General features: G+C 44.0%; 1 protein-coding gene across 1 annotated transcript in view; it reads left to right on the top strand.

Moving 5' to 3' along the window:
- LOC115092874 (beta-1,4-galactosyltransferase 1-like) overlaps positions 1-14,719 on the top strand; it is a 119,712-nt gene that overhangs the window by 14,534 nt on the left and 90,459 nt on the right. Inside the window, exon 2 of the mRNA XM_029604272.1 lies at positions 13,730-13,965. Within this exon, the coding sequence (XP_029460132.1) occupies positions 13,730-13,965 (236 nt within the window). The remainder of the gene's footprint in view (positions 1-13,729; positions 13,966-14,719) is intronic.

Below are 14,719 nucleotides of genomic sequence, written 5' to 3'. Positions count from 1 at the left end.
CTCTCTCTCTCTCTCTCTCTCTCTCTCTCTCTCTCCCCCCACGTGGCTGTTTCGCCTGCACACAATAGTTTTGCATATACTCCACCCCCTGACAAATTTGCGAATTTATCGCATGCGGTAAACAGCGTTGAAAATGAGGCCCTAAATCTGGTATCCCACAAGGGCCTTCATTATCACTGCTACTTTTTAATATCTATCTGCTACCTCTGTGTCATCTCATAACTGGTCGCAACCTATCATTTAAAATATATGCAGACAACATTCAATTCATTGTCCCTTTCACTGACACCTGGAAAAAAAACCTTCTCATTGCTTCATTTATACTTAACAGCAATAAAAACTTGGCTATCACTTAATAGACTAAAACTGTATACCTCAAAAATGGAACTAATATTTCTGTCAGTAGTACCAGATTCTATATTTCAACCACCTGCTACATTTACATTTGAAGGGCAAGAAAATTGCCCTTCAAAACCTCATGCAAAACCTCATGCAAAAAACCTCATGCAAAAAACTTGGGTACTATAATAGACGGTAGACTCTCTATGACAAACAATATATCAGTATTAGTAAAAGAATCATTTTTTAAGCTTCATATGCTAAAAAAACTAAAACCACTCTTATTACCTTCTGATTTTCATTCTGTGACTCAATTCCTCATTGTAACAAGTCTAGACTATTGCAACGCTTTATATCTAGGTCTGCCTAAGTTCACCACATACCCTTTACAACTTGTTCAAAATGCCACTGCTCGTGTACTGTATAATATCCCATGCAGAGAACATATTACTCCGGTTTTGCAATATTTATATTGGCTACCAATATCCAACCGCATTACTTATAAAATTCTCACCATAATACATAATTTATTACATAACACCAACTCAGTATGGCTCTGCGCTCTTCTTAGAATTTACAAACCCACAAGGCAATTACGTTCAATGGACAAACGTACGCTGGAGATACCGTCAGTAAAACTAGCACACCTGGAATTGACATGTAAACGCGCATTTTCAGTTGCTGGACCAACCCTTTGGAACGCTATTCCAGAAGATATTTGCTTAATAGCAAATACTAAAGAATTCAAAAAGGCTTTAAAAACATATCTTTTTACCCCTGCCTATAATATCACTTAGCAAATCTTTCATAAAGTGTTGGCAGCCTCGATAGCAATATTTCCAAAATGACTGCCATATGTTTTTAGTGTTCTGAAAATTAACTTATAATGTTTTTAATGCTTTTGAAGTGTAATTTTAATGATGTATATTGTTTTGTCTATATTGCTAACTTAATTATGTATGTTTTATCTTTGTAAACTGCTTAGCTGGACTGCGGTATATAAATCTTTTAAATAAATAAATAAAAAAAATAAGGCAGATGCCCTTTCCCGCTCATTTATTTCCGATGACACTCCTGAGCCACCATGGCATATCATCGATCCTGCACGTGTCCAACTCACCACCATTGCGACCATCCCACTTGGGAAGACTGTTGTGTCACACAGACTCCGCAACAAATTTCTCCGGTGGGCCCATGATTCCTACATCGAGGGTCTCCCTGGGCGGGCTCGCACTTTAACCTCCATCCAGCGTTTCTACTGGTGGTCCACCATGAGGAAAGATGCCCAGGCAGAAACCACTGCCAGGTCGACCGTGGGGCTTGTTACAGCCCCTACCAGCACCCAAACAACCCTGGACACATATCTCCACTGATTTCATTGTGGACCTACCGCCCTCTGAAGGCAAAACCACCGTCTTGGTAGTGGTTGACCGCTTCTCCAAAATGGCACATTTCGTCGCGCTACCGGGCCTCCCTTCCGCTCCTGACCTAGCACAACTCTTTGTCCCTCATATCTTCCGCCTCCATGGTCTCCCCAAATATCTGGTATCTGACCATGAAACCCAGTTCACGGCCAAATTTTGGAGAGCTTTCTGCAAGAAGTTCGATAACACACTGGACTTCACAACAGCCTATCAACAACAGGCGAATGGTCAAGTGGAGAGAACCAACCGCACATTAAAACAATTTCTCCGTGCATATGTCAACGTCCGACAGAACGACTGGGCCGCATTACTTCCCTGGGCAGAGTTCGCCCTAAACTCTCACCGATCCTCCAGTACTGGGTCCTCATCCTTCCAAGTAATCTATGGGAGGCAGCTGCTTCCTCCTCTGCCGCTACTCCTGATGGTGCCCTCACCAGTAGCGCAGTTGACAACACAAGAATTGCACTGGCTCTGGGAACGCACGCAGCAGCTACTGGAGGAAGCTGGGTGCCAAGCCAAACAAAACAGACACCCACCGGAGACTAGCCCTGCAACTTCAGCCCATTGAAAAGGTCTGGCTCAGCATTCATTTCATTCACCTCAAACTCCCATCTATGCATTTAGCCCCACACTACATTGGACCATTCCCGGTGCTCCATCGTTTGGGTCCCATGACCTATCAACTGCGTCTGCTACCATCCTTGAAGATCCACAGCTCTTTTCACATCTCACTCCTAAAGCCTCTAGTACTAACATGGCCCTCCAAGAAGCTGCCAGAGCCACAGCCACTAGCTTCTGAAGATGACGTCATTTCCCAAGTGCGCGACTTGTTGGACAAAAGAAAAAGAGGCCGAAGATGGGAGTACTTGCTTGCCTTGGGATGGCTTTGGCCTAGAAGAGAATTCTTGGGAACCCGTCGCCAATATCCTTGACAAAAACCTGATACAGCAGTTCAATGCCACCCATCCCCGCAAGCCTAAACCTCCTAGAGTGAGGCCTAGAAGGGGGGGGGGGGGTATTGTTACACTCACCGGTTGCAGGCCATCCTGGCTGGCCTCTCTGACCCTCTGATGCCTCACAGCATCTGCACCTATGCCTGGCTCCCTGGCCGCAGCACCCAGCTCCTCCTATTGCGGTCGGTGTCTTCCCAATGTTGCCGGGCCCTTCCCGGCTCCGCCAGCACATGGGTTGCCGCCATCTTTCTCCCCGACAAGGCCCTCTCCTACACGCGCGCCTCCAGTGGGGATTTAATGGGCCTGCGGCAGGAAGACGCCACCGGCCCCCTCGGATGACGTCAGGGCTCCTGCCCTATATAAGACGGCGACGGGCACCCAGCGTACGACTTGGCAACTGGTGTCTTCATTGTGGTTCCAGCGTTCTTGTTCCAGTCTTCCTGATCCAGCCTTCCTGATCCTGCCATCCCCTTCCAGCCTTCCTGATCCGGCCTCCCGCTCCTTCTCCTCTTCGGACCTGACCTCGTCTTGCTTCTTGCCGCCTGCCTCTCACTTTGGACTGGATCTCACCTTGCTTCTTGCCGCCTGACTCTGACCCATGGACCAGACCTTGCCTCACCTCCAGCTGCCCTCGCCCTCCAGGCTCATCCTTGCAGGGGCCCACCTAAGTCCAGCCGGCCCCAGCACCCAAGGGCTCAACCCGCGGGGATCGTAGGCTAGTAGTGGTGAAGCTCCAGTTGTCCCCTGCTCTTCTCCGGCCTCGCCTGTGGGGGTTTTCCCTCCTCAGGTAGCGCAAACTCCTCCAAAGGTCCATATTCGGTACCGGACATGTAACATATTCCCATGAAAGCCTGCTACATTCATTCCCCTGGGTGACTTGGCTCTGCTTTCTGGCCACATTCAGGGAAGAGAATTTCTTCTAACACTGAACATTTATTGTTCCTATTGGAGATAACAACAATTGCCCTACAAACCCCAGGTCCTTAAAATAGGCATTTGTAAGCAATTCAAAGTAAAATTCAAACCAGAAGGATTTCAGCCTGTTCAGAGATAGACAAGAATTGTTGATTTTCCTGAGAGCCATTGGGAAAATTCATTGACTTTTTCCTGCCAAATCTTGGGAAAATCCAAAACGGATCTAAAGGCATGGATAATTTCCTAGGATCAGCTTTGGGTTTTACCATAAAAAGAGCTTTTTCCTTTCCTTTTCTTTTAAATTGAATTTTAACTATGTTATAAATACAATATACAGAAGTCAAAGGATGTGTTCCATCTCACAAAGTAATATCTATAACAGTTTAAATTAACATTCTGTATTTATCTAAAGATTACATTCATAGGAAAATGAGAAAAATAGGAGAGTAGTAACTATGGAAGCAGGTATTTTTATATTAGAAATAAATCACATTCTATAATAATATGTTGTCTACCTCCATCCTATAATTTCATTTTTCCAGCACAATGAAGTATCTATGAATGGGAGTCAAGGTAAGAACACAATTCTTCTGGTTGATTAAAAATATATTTCGAATCCTGAAACATGACTACACAACGGCATGGAAATCTTAACAGAAATTTGGCCCCTCTTTGTAATACCTCTCCTCTCATGACCATAAACATCTTCCTTCTAATTTGTGTGCTCCGGGTAATGTCAGGAAATATCCTGATATACTGACCATAGAAGTTTATGTTCTGGTGTCTAAAATGCATTGAATCTCTTTCTGATAAAAAAGAGAATTGCACTATTTGAGTGGCTTGTGTCTCAATATTCATTTCAAACGATTTTTCCAGTACTTCAGTAAGATTCAAGTTAACATCTACATGGTTACCCTGTATTTGCTTATGCTTATCTTCTAATCCCTGGGATTGGGATAGGTAATAAATTCTGGAAATTGCAGGTATTGCAGTCTCTAAGTATTTCAATATGTTAATTAAATAACTTTTAAATAAATCCATAATGGAAACCAAATGAATCCTAGAAAAATTCAGTATCCTAAGATTAGTTTTTCTAACTTGATTTTCCAACATTTCTAGCTTGTCTGAATGTTTTTTCTGATCTAATTAAATTAACCTGCACTTTTTCAATTTCATCCATTTTACCTTCTAAAGAAACCACTGATTTTTCTATTTTTTCTACCTTAGCCTGCAAAATCACATTTTTGTTCAAAGCATCTGTATTCGCTAAATTATTTATAGACTTATGCATTGAAATTATCATAGTCCCAATCTCCTCTAGGGTAAACTTCTTTGGAACAATAAGTGGAAAATCAATGTTCTTACTTGTTGTTCTCCAAGTCCCTTCTCCATTGGAGCTTTCCTGGGCTCGTCCTGATGACTTAAGAACACACCATTTTGTTTCCTGGAACCCTGCCCTTCAGGGTTCTCCGAGGAGCAGGACAGGGCCGCCATCAGGAATTTTGAGGCCCCATACAGCCAAAATGTCTGGGCCACAAGCATTCAGTGGATAAAGTATATGCAACAATGTTTATACCTATGTGTAAACTCCACCATAGGTGTAAAAAAATAAAAACAAGTCAACAAACTCAAATCACTTAGATAAATGCACAGTATCTGAGAAATCCAGTGGGTTCTATCCAATAAAGCAGTTCAGTGTGAGTACTGAATTGTGTCCATCTCGACTCATAGTGGAAATAACAGCAAATTCAGGTTTATGAAGCAATCAGTCTTCTTACTTTCTGATTTGCAAAATCTTTAATTAAGTCTTTGTAACTGAGTTGTCTGGCAAGCTCATGCTCAATAGAGAGAATTGCCAGGCCGTTTAGACGTTGTTCATCATTGTAGACGCAGATAGTTCTTGATTGATGAAAGTTTGCTAAATGCCCTCTCTCCTTCCGCCACTGAAAGTGGGAGGGTGGTGAAAATCCGAAGAGCAATACACACCTCTCCGAATATTCCTTGAAGCTCTAGTTTGTAGATTGAGTTAAGCAAATCTAAGGGACCCATGTCTTCTGGAAATGTAGCTTCGTACACTTTCCGAAGATGTTGCAGCTCACTGAGTAAAGATGATGTAAAATCTTCAGGGTATGCTGAGATCAATTCCTCAGTCGATGCCATCAGATCTTCTTCACTCATTGTTCTCACTTTTAAGATTGGAGAAAATAGCTTGCAGACTTCCTCCATAGACTGGAAGCGTTGATGAAGGTCAGAAATTATTGTGTCCATTGCCACAAGGAAGACATTAGCTTTAAAATGATCTTCAGGATCTATTGCATCATGATGCCTTGACTTTATTTGCCGCAATTGTTGAGGGTTCAGTAGTTCCTTGGGAATCTCCATGCAATCTGCCACAGCTTTAGCTTCAGAAAGTAAAACAGGCCACTTTTCTCGAAGCAGTTTCATCTCTTCAGAGAGAGCTTTAATGTTAGCGACACCAATTTCCATAGAAATAGACCTTGATTGAAGTATTTTGTTTCTCTCCTCGAAGCTGGTAAGCACTTTTACCCAGAATGTTGCTAAAACCACTGCCCGAAAGGATAAAAAATAGTCATATAGACCTTGGGCATCTGAATGCGCATCATTTGTGAGTTTTCTGGATGCAAGAACTTTTTCCAGAGCCTTTAAAATGCTTGGCAGATTCTGCGCAATTGGACGTACAGCCTCTATTCTTGAACTCCACCGAGTGTCACTTAAACCATGCAGGGACCTTCCAACTTCTTCAATCAATGTGTTCCATCTTGCAGGGCTGCTACTGAACAGAACATATACCTGTTAACACTTCCAAAAAAGGTCTTCATTTCAGGGCAGCTTGCGGCTGCATGCACTCCCACAAGGTTTAAAGAATGTGCAGCACAGGGACAAAAAATAGCTGTTGGGTATGTCTCCTGGATTTTGGCTCTTACACCTTTAATTCTGCCAGACATGTTGGCACCATTGTCATATCCCTGTCCTCTGCAGTCTTTAAGGTCAATGGCATGTTCATTCAACCTAAACATGATCATGTCTGCAATTTCTTTTCCAGTCTTCTGAAAAAAATCAAAAAATTCAATGAATCTTTCCCGAATGTTCCATTTTCCGTCTTGGGGCTTTCTGTAAACGTATCGTAAAACGATTGCATTCTGTTCCGTATGTGAAGAATCAGGTGTAGAATCACATATTATTGAAAAGTATATTGCTTCTTTCCTTTCTGACAATATAGAATTCAGGACATGTTTTCCACAAATATTAATGAATTCGTTTTGTGTGGCCCAAGACAGATAATGAGCTGAAAGTTTCTTTCCCTTTTCCTGACTAGCTTTGACTTTTTCCAAATGCTCTCTCAGTAAATTATCATATCTTGCCAAGATTTCCAAAGTTCCCAAAAAATTGCCATTATGGATTTCTCCAATTCTTTGAGAACTTCCTCTGAACGCCATGTTTCTTGAAGCCAGATGCAATGTGACATCCAGAAGTCTTTCTAAAAGAGCTATAAACTTATCGGCTTCCTTCGACAAATTTCTTTGAATCTCATAGTCAACACCATGACCACCTATAGAATTTTGAAGTGTTCTCCACCTCCAGTAGTTCCTTCTGTGCTGTGAAGAGTGTTCATGCTCTGGCAACTTTATGTACAACCGATGCCACTTGTGCTTCGATGGATCAAAACCATCCTTCCTACTAAGCATGCTTCCTGTTTTACATATAGAGTCATTAGTAAATGCCATGCAAGTTACACAATACAGTACTTTATTGCTTGGACTCCATCTCAGCCAATCTCTTAAAATCTTCTCACGTCCATTTGATGACTTGGCATATAGAAGAAAATCACTGAAAGAACGAGTGTCAGCATCTTTAGGTAGTGATTGTGCCATATTCTTTAATTGCTTGACATTGAAAAGTCCAGAAAGGACAATCTTCTCTCTTTCTTTGTCTTTGAGGACATCTGGCCATAGTGCTGGGTCTTTCCAGTCAATTTCTTCCTCGTGTGACTGTTCTATTGAAGTTGTGTTTAGGGCAACATCGTCATTCTCAGGGTAGGAACTTGCATTTGTGCAGGAAGGTGTTTCTTCTTCCACCTCTGTACAAACACGGGATGTCACAATTTGGTCTGAAGACGAATCTTCATCTATAATGACAGGTCTTTTCGGTGACGAGGTGCAGGACCGTGTGTCTGCATCGTCTTCTGATACTGCACATGGTGGCATACTACACAATGTTTCAGCCTCTTCTTCTATCACTGAAGAAATGCTCACAGGTGCAGCTACCTGACAGGATGAAGTAGTCGGCTCAACTGTTTCATGAGAAGCTTCTGTTTGCATTTCCTGAACTTCATCTCCCCTGTCACTTTGTGGCTTTTGAAAGTACTGTTGTATGAGTTTTTTTTTCTTCAACTTTTCCTCTTCTTCTTTACGCTCTCTTTTCTGCTTCCGTTTTTGAGAGCCAGATTTGTGATGGTACATTCTTTGGGGTTATCAGAATTTACTAGAGACAAATAATGAACATTTGCTAGTAATCAAGGTCTATGATAAACTGCTTACTATGTATAAGGCCGTGTTCCAACTGTGTTCTATATAACAAAGAAAGTCTGTTGCAAAATCATTTTAGTAGCTGCTGCTTATAATAAAAAAATGCATTTAATCAAGAAAAGAGAAAAAAAGTGCTTCTCGCACATAAAAAACTGTCTTACTATGCTTTGGGCCTTCCCGATCATACACATTATGTGCTTGATTACGGAAGCCGAAAATTCAATGTAAACCCTCCCTCATGTGGCCATTCATTCAGCGGTTGACTTGTTAGGCCTAGTTCACACTAATAAATAGATAATGCACCAGCCCCCCAGTAATAAATAGATAATGCACCAGCTCCCCCCAGTAATAAATAGATAATGCACCGGCAAAACAAACTTGTTACTTACCCTTTGCGCTCCGGGGACTCCGCGGCTCCTCGGCCTCCAGCTAGCAAGCAGACAGCGACGGCCCGCGAGCTTTGCCGGCGCATACTGTCTGACGCGGCGGTGATGTCACAGCCGCGTCAGACAGTGAACGCTGGCAGGACAGAGCGCGCGGACGAGTCTCTGTCTGCGGTGCTCTGTAAATCAATGCTATGCGTGTCTAAAAGACACGCATAGCATTGATTCTCTCCCTTCTCTGGGGCCCGCACCCAGGGCCGGCTCCAGGTTTCAGTAGGCCCCTGGGCGACAGACTGTCGGAGAGAGCCTCAGTGGGCCTCTTTGCCATGAACTAATACATCCCCCAAGCGCACCTGCCGCCTGGCGGCTGCGGGCCCCCATATGTGGCAGTAGATCCTGGGGCCCCATACTGCAGCCCCAAGAATACTGCCCTGATGGCGGCCCTGGAGCAGGATATCTGTTCTGTTCCTCTCTGGTCACTAGATGATGTGGAAACAGTTCTTAATTTAGAGTCTTCAAACAGAAGCTCTATCGCTCTCCTCTCGGATGGGGGCTCTGGTGTTGCTGGGGCAGCAGGGCTTAAAGATGTTTCATGTGTCTGGAGGTTTAGCCCCTGCTCCTGGCTAAACCCTCCTGCGACCTCACTTCCTGGTGTAATCGATGGAGACCTTGCAAAGCAGTCCTCTATCCGCGGCTGGTTCAAATTTTTATTTGGAGTAGAAGAAAATTCTTTCAACCTAGCTTTCGTCTTTGTATGTGGCATTACAAAGAGAAAAGAAAAAAACAACCACGATTTGAAATGTCTTATTTAGGTAATTGTATATCCTAGAATAAGGCTCCTTTGCACAGACGACAACACAATTTCTTTTACTCTCCTCAAAAAATCTCGTGGCAGCTGACAGTTAAAAGTATTTTACTATCACTCTGATCCACTCTAATCCAGGTTAAGCTGGGCAAAGCCACGCGCCCCTTAGGCTGAGAGGCTTGCCTCGCGGTGAGCTCTCTGTTCTTCAGATTTTTTTGAATTTCATCACCAACCCCAACGTCCTTTTTCTTTTTTAGTTTGGATCTGGCAGTTTCATCCTGCTCCTTTGTACTTCAGTTCAGTCAGAACAAGGATTGGCATCTGGCACCTGAGTCTTCATTTGCACCTACTAGTTCTGTGAGAATTCTGTGCTATTGCAGAGCGCAGAATTCCCGCAGAATTTTCCTCCCGCGCAGTTGCACAGAACTTGTGCAGAATTTGGCAGCCCCGGCATGCCATGAGTAGACGGTCTCCGCTCGTGGTATGCCTGGGCCTGCTCCTTCACCATGAGCGGATTGGCCTCTGCATGCGGCAGGCCGGGGCTTGCTTCGTTTTTGCCGAGAGTGGGATAGCCTCCGCTCTCAGTGAAGATGGAGCAGGCCCCAGTGAGAGTGAGTGAGTGTGTGTGTGTGTGTATGTGTGTGTGTGTGTGTATGTGTGTGTGTGTGTGTAAGCCTGTGAGTCTGGGAGTGAGAGAGAGCATGTGTGAGGGTGCGAGAGTGTGGGTGCCAGAGAGAGGACGCCTATATTAGGAGATTGTGAAGGAGTGTATATATGTGTGAGAGACTGGGAGCTGCTGTGTATGTGAGGGTGCTTGTTTGTTTGTGAGAGAGGGAGCCTGTGTGAGGGTGTATGTATGTGTAAGAAAGAGAGCCCATGTGAAGGGATTTGTGTGTGTGTGTGTGTGTATGTATGTGTGTGAGAGAGAGAGAGAGAAAGGGCGTCTAAGTGTAGGGGAGTGAGTGAGAGAACGACTCAGTGTGTAGGGGTGTGTGAGAGACATAGGTGGCCTCTGTGAGGATATATGTGTGAGAGAGAAAGGGAACCTGTGTGGCTGTATGTGCAAGAGAGAGAGGGAACCTGAATGAGGGTGTGTGTGTGTGACGAAAGCTAGGTTGAAAGAATTTTCTTCTACTCCAAATACAAATTTCTGTGTGTGCGTGAGAGAGATAAAGAGCCTGTATGAGGGTGTGCGTGTGCAAGAGAGAGAAGGGGAGTCTATATGAGGGTGTGTGTGCATGAGAGAGAGGGAGTAGGGAGCCTGTATGAGGGGATGTGTGTGTGCAAGAGAGAGGGAGCCTGTATGAGGGGGGTGTGTATGTACACTAGAGAGAGGGAACCTGTTTGTGTGTTTGAGAGAGAGAGAGAAGGACAGAGAGAGCCTATGTAAGGAGCAGTATTGAGAGAGGGGTCAAACTCTGGGAGTGGAGATAGAGTGGAAGGGATTGGGCCTAGAGGGAGAAGGGGAGGGGAAAGATAGTGGCAGATGGAGGAATTGGGGCCTGAGAGGGAAAAGTGAAAGGAGAATGGCCAGGGGAGTAGGGAGAGTGGGTGGAAGAGACACTCTTATAGTGAACTTTTAGGGAAATTCTGCTGAAAATATTTAAAAATCTGCATCTTTAAGTAATAAATTTTTTCTGTATTACATTTTAAATTAATTACTTAAAGATTGTCATGTATATTGTGTTATTTTGACCCAATATAAAGTATGCAGAATTTTAAGTTTTTGTGCACAGAATTTTAATTGTTTTTATGCAGAATTCCCTCAGGAGTAACCTACCCAGGGATTTTTGCTTCTATTTTATATCCAACTTATGTTTAGTCCAGTCATTGCAGTGGCAGTTCTGAGCTGGGGACCATGCACCACGGCTCTTTCTGGAATCCTGTAATCATGGGCCCTGAATCTGGGCCCTGGTAGGTCCATATTCATCACTGGCCATATTGCAAAGTTAGCCAGATAAATGTATCCAGCTAACTTTGGAGGAATATTCAGTGGTGCAGCGTCATTATTGGATATTAGTCAGCTATCTAAAAGATAGCCAGATATGTTTGTCTGGATAACTTTAGGACTGCTCTACAGAACGACCAAGGTTACCAGGATAACTTAGCCAGCTAACCTAACTCTTCCCAGAAACACCCCCGGAACGCACCTATGTTGTCCAGATACATTTTTAGCTGGATCGTGAGATATCCAGCTCAAGTTTAGCCAGATTAGTGGCCAAAATATTCATAAATTCGCATTTAGCCAGATAACTTAATATGGATCTATAGGTATGAATCTTAAGCAATGCCCATGGCTCCCCTGTTACCCCACCCCCAGAGACGGTCAACGCTGCCTCCAGAACATCCCCAACCCCGGCTAACCCAGGGAGTGGAATAAGTAAAGCAGGAAACCTTCTGCATACAGTGCATACTGCATAGCACGTACCCCCTGGGTTGCCAGGTTAGTCCTCCTTGTAGGAGAATCTCAGTGAGCCAGCAGGATTTTCACAGGTTCATCAGATCTTTCTTAGAGATTAACACTTCCCTGCCTGAAGCTTAGTGCTGCAGCTAAACCATGTATTTTTTTTTTTTTTTTTACCTTTGTTGTCTGATCTTATTTTTCTAATCAGTTGATCCCTGTCTCATTTTTCCCCTTGACTGTCTTTTTCTTAATCCTTTTTCAGGGTCTCTTTTATTCTTTCTGTTTCTTCTCTATCCTCCTATCTTCTGTCCTTTCTCCATAAATACACACACAAGCTCTCTCTCATTTGCATGCTCTCACACACAAGCTTTCTCTCACACATAATCCCACTCTTTCATGCTCTCTCTCACATATACACAGGCTCCCATTCTCATATGCTCTCTCACATGAAGCTCTCACTCTCACACAAAGTCCCATTCCCACATACACACACACAAGCTCTCACTCTTACCTGCTCTCATTCACACATAGGCTCCCATTCCCACATACACACACAGGCTGTTACACTCACATGGTCTTACATGCATATTCTCATTCTCAAAAAAACCACACACAGGCTCTTACTCTCACATAGTGTCTCACACGCAGGCTCCCATTCCTACTCAGACACACACAGGCTCTCACTCTTACATGCTGTCTCACACACAGACACGCAGGCTCTCATATGTAGGTTCTTACTCCCATACATACTTACACACACATACAGGCTTTCACTCTCACATGGTGTCTATCTCATGGAGGCTCCCATTCCCCCCCCCCCCCATAGACCTATATATTATCTCTCACACAACTTTATATTGCCACACAACACACACAAGCTCTTCATTTGCTCTTTCACACATGTAGGCTTTCACTCCCAGACATATGTACACACACACACACAGGCTCTCATTCTCACGTGCAGGCTACCACTCCCACACACCTATACACTCCCTCACACCCCCACACAGGCTCCCACTTGCTTTCTCTCTCTCACATACACACACTCAGGCAGGCCTCCATTCAACTCCCCCCCCAAAGCAGGCTCCCATTCACACACACACCGAGGTAGGTTACCATTCACACTAAACCCACACCCAGGCAGGTTACTATTCACACACATCGAGGCAACTTACCATTCTCTCTCACACACATACTCAGGCAGGCTACTATTCATATACACAGACACATTCAAACACAGGCAGGCTTCCCATCGGGTCTGGAAGGCCGCCAGTGGCAAGAAGAAGAGCAGGTCTGGGAGGCCAAGAAGAGGAAGGAACCTGTTCTCCCGCTGCTCCTCACATGCCTGCCCCCTGCTATTCAAAATTTTTGTGGGGTTAGCACTTCCTCTATGCTGATCTCATGATGCACGAGATTAGCATAGAGTACATACTGGCTGCATGTGGTTTGAAGGCCAGCACACAGAGAAGCAAGAGAATGGGCTTCTTCCTCTTCTCAGCCACTGGCAACTTCCCGGGCCTGCTACTCTTCTCAGCCACTGATGGACTCCCCAACCTGCTACTCTTCTTGGCCACCAGTGGCCTCCTGGACCTGTTACTCTTCTCAGCTGCCAGCAGCATCCCAGAACTCTTCTATCTTTGGCCGCCAGCAAAATAAGGTCCACTGGCGGCCCCTGGACTTCTTCCTGTTCTCGGCCATCAGCAAGATGAGGCCCACCGGCAGCCTCGTGGGCCTCTTCCTCTTCTTGGCCTCCGGTGAGATGGGGTTTGCCAGTGGCCTCCTGGGCCTCTTCTTCTTCATCGCAGCCACTCTCCTGGATGTGCACGCAGTTGATGGTGCCTGTGCACCATTGTGCACTATGGACACTATGCCCATGCTTAGTCAGTGGTGGTGAATATCGATCTGTGCATAATTTTGAAGCTTATGAATGAACAACAATTCTGTTTGGTATATTTTCAGTTGGCCCAATGGAAGTTGAATTCTCCAAACCTGTGGATCTGGAAGAAACTAAAAAGGATAATCCTGCAGTAAGGGATGGAGGGCTTCATACTCCTAAGGACTGTCAAGCTCTACAAAAGGTAGCAGTTATTATACCATTCAGGAACCGTTATGAGCACCTCAAGTACTGGCTATATTATCTGCACCCAATTCTTCAACGGCAACAGCTTGATTATGGTGTCTATGTCATCAACCAGGTGAGATTTATATTTATAATGCACCTAAATCTTTTGTAGGTTTATTACAACTGAATGTGTGCACAGTGGAACTCTGGGTCAATGAATCAACCAGTAAGCATTCCATGAAAGAAAATGTCTGCTGCATTTAAAATTGGCTGCATATATATTTTTTAAAGAACTGTATGCTCTTTGGCAATAGCCTGGTGCAGTATGCAAAATACTAATGCTATAACATTTTATTATTCATAGAATATGCCATTCATATCCATCGTACTCTGCAAGATTATTCATCTGATTGTAATTTTTGTGCCGTAAAATAAAAATGAAACTTGCAATACAAGTTTGAGCACAGATAGGCTAAAAAGGAACTGTAATCAATTTTTAAAACATATAGGGCCTCATTTACTAAGATTATTCCCATAGACCCAGAATGGGTGAAAGCTCTTATTCTTTGAGACTGCCCAGTTATTTCAGGTATATTGCCCTTGATTTGTACCAAAATTCTTTCTGCTGAAGATGTAAAGTTAATGAGTGTTATGGTTTTGGCTGCTATGCAGCCTCCCCTCCACCAGGCCACCCCAGTAAGCAGTCTCTATAGCAGTGCTTCCCAAATTTTTTTTCCAGTGTGACCCCATTTTACCAGCTGAAACTTTATGTGACCCCCAGATGGTTACAAAATGAAATTCGCATAAGCATAAACATATACACACGTATTCTTTTTAAAGTAATTATCCAATATTCTCACCATTGTCTGAGTCACATGGGCCTGGAA

The sequence above is a fragment of the Rhinatrema bivittatum genome, chromosome 1 (genome assembly GCF_901001135.1).
Source record: "Rhinatrema bivittatum chromosome 1, aRhiBiv1.1, whole genome shotgun sequence".
Lineage (NCBI taxonomy): Eukaryota > Metazoa > Chordata > Amphibia > Gymnophiona > Rhinatrematidae > Rhinatrema > Rhinatrema bivittatum.
Note: the sequence above shows the minus strand (reverse complement) of the source record. Positions and strands in the feature narration are given on the sequence as shown.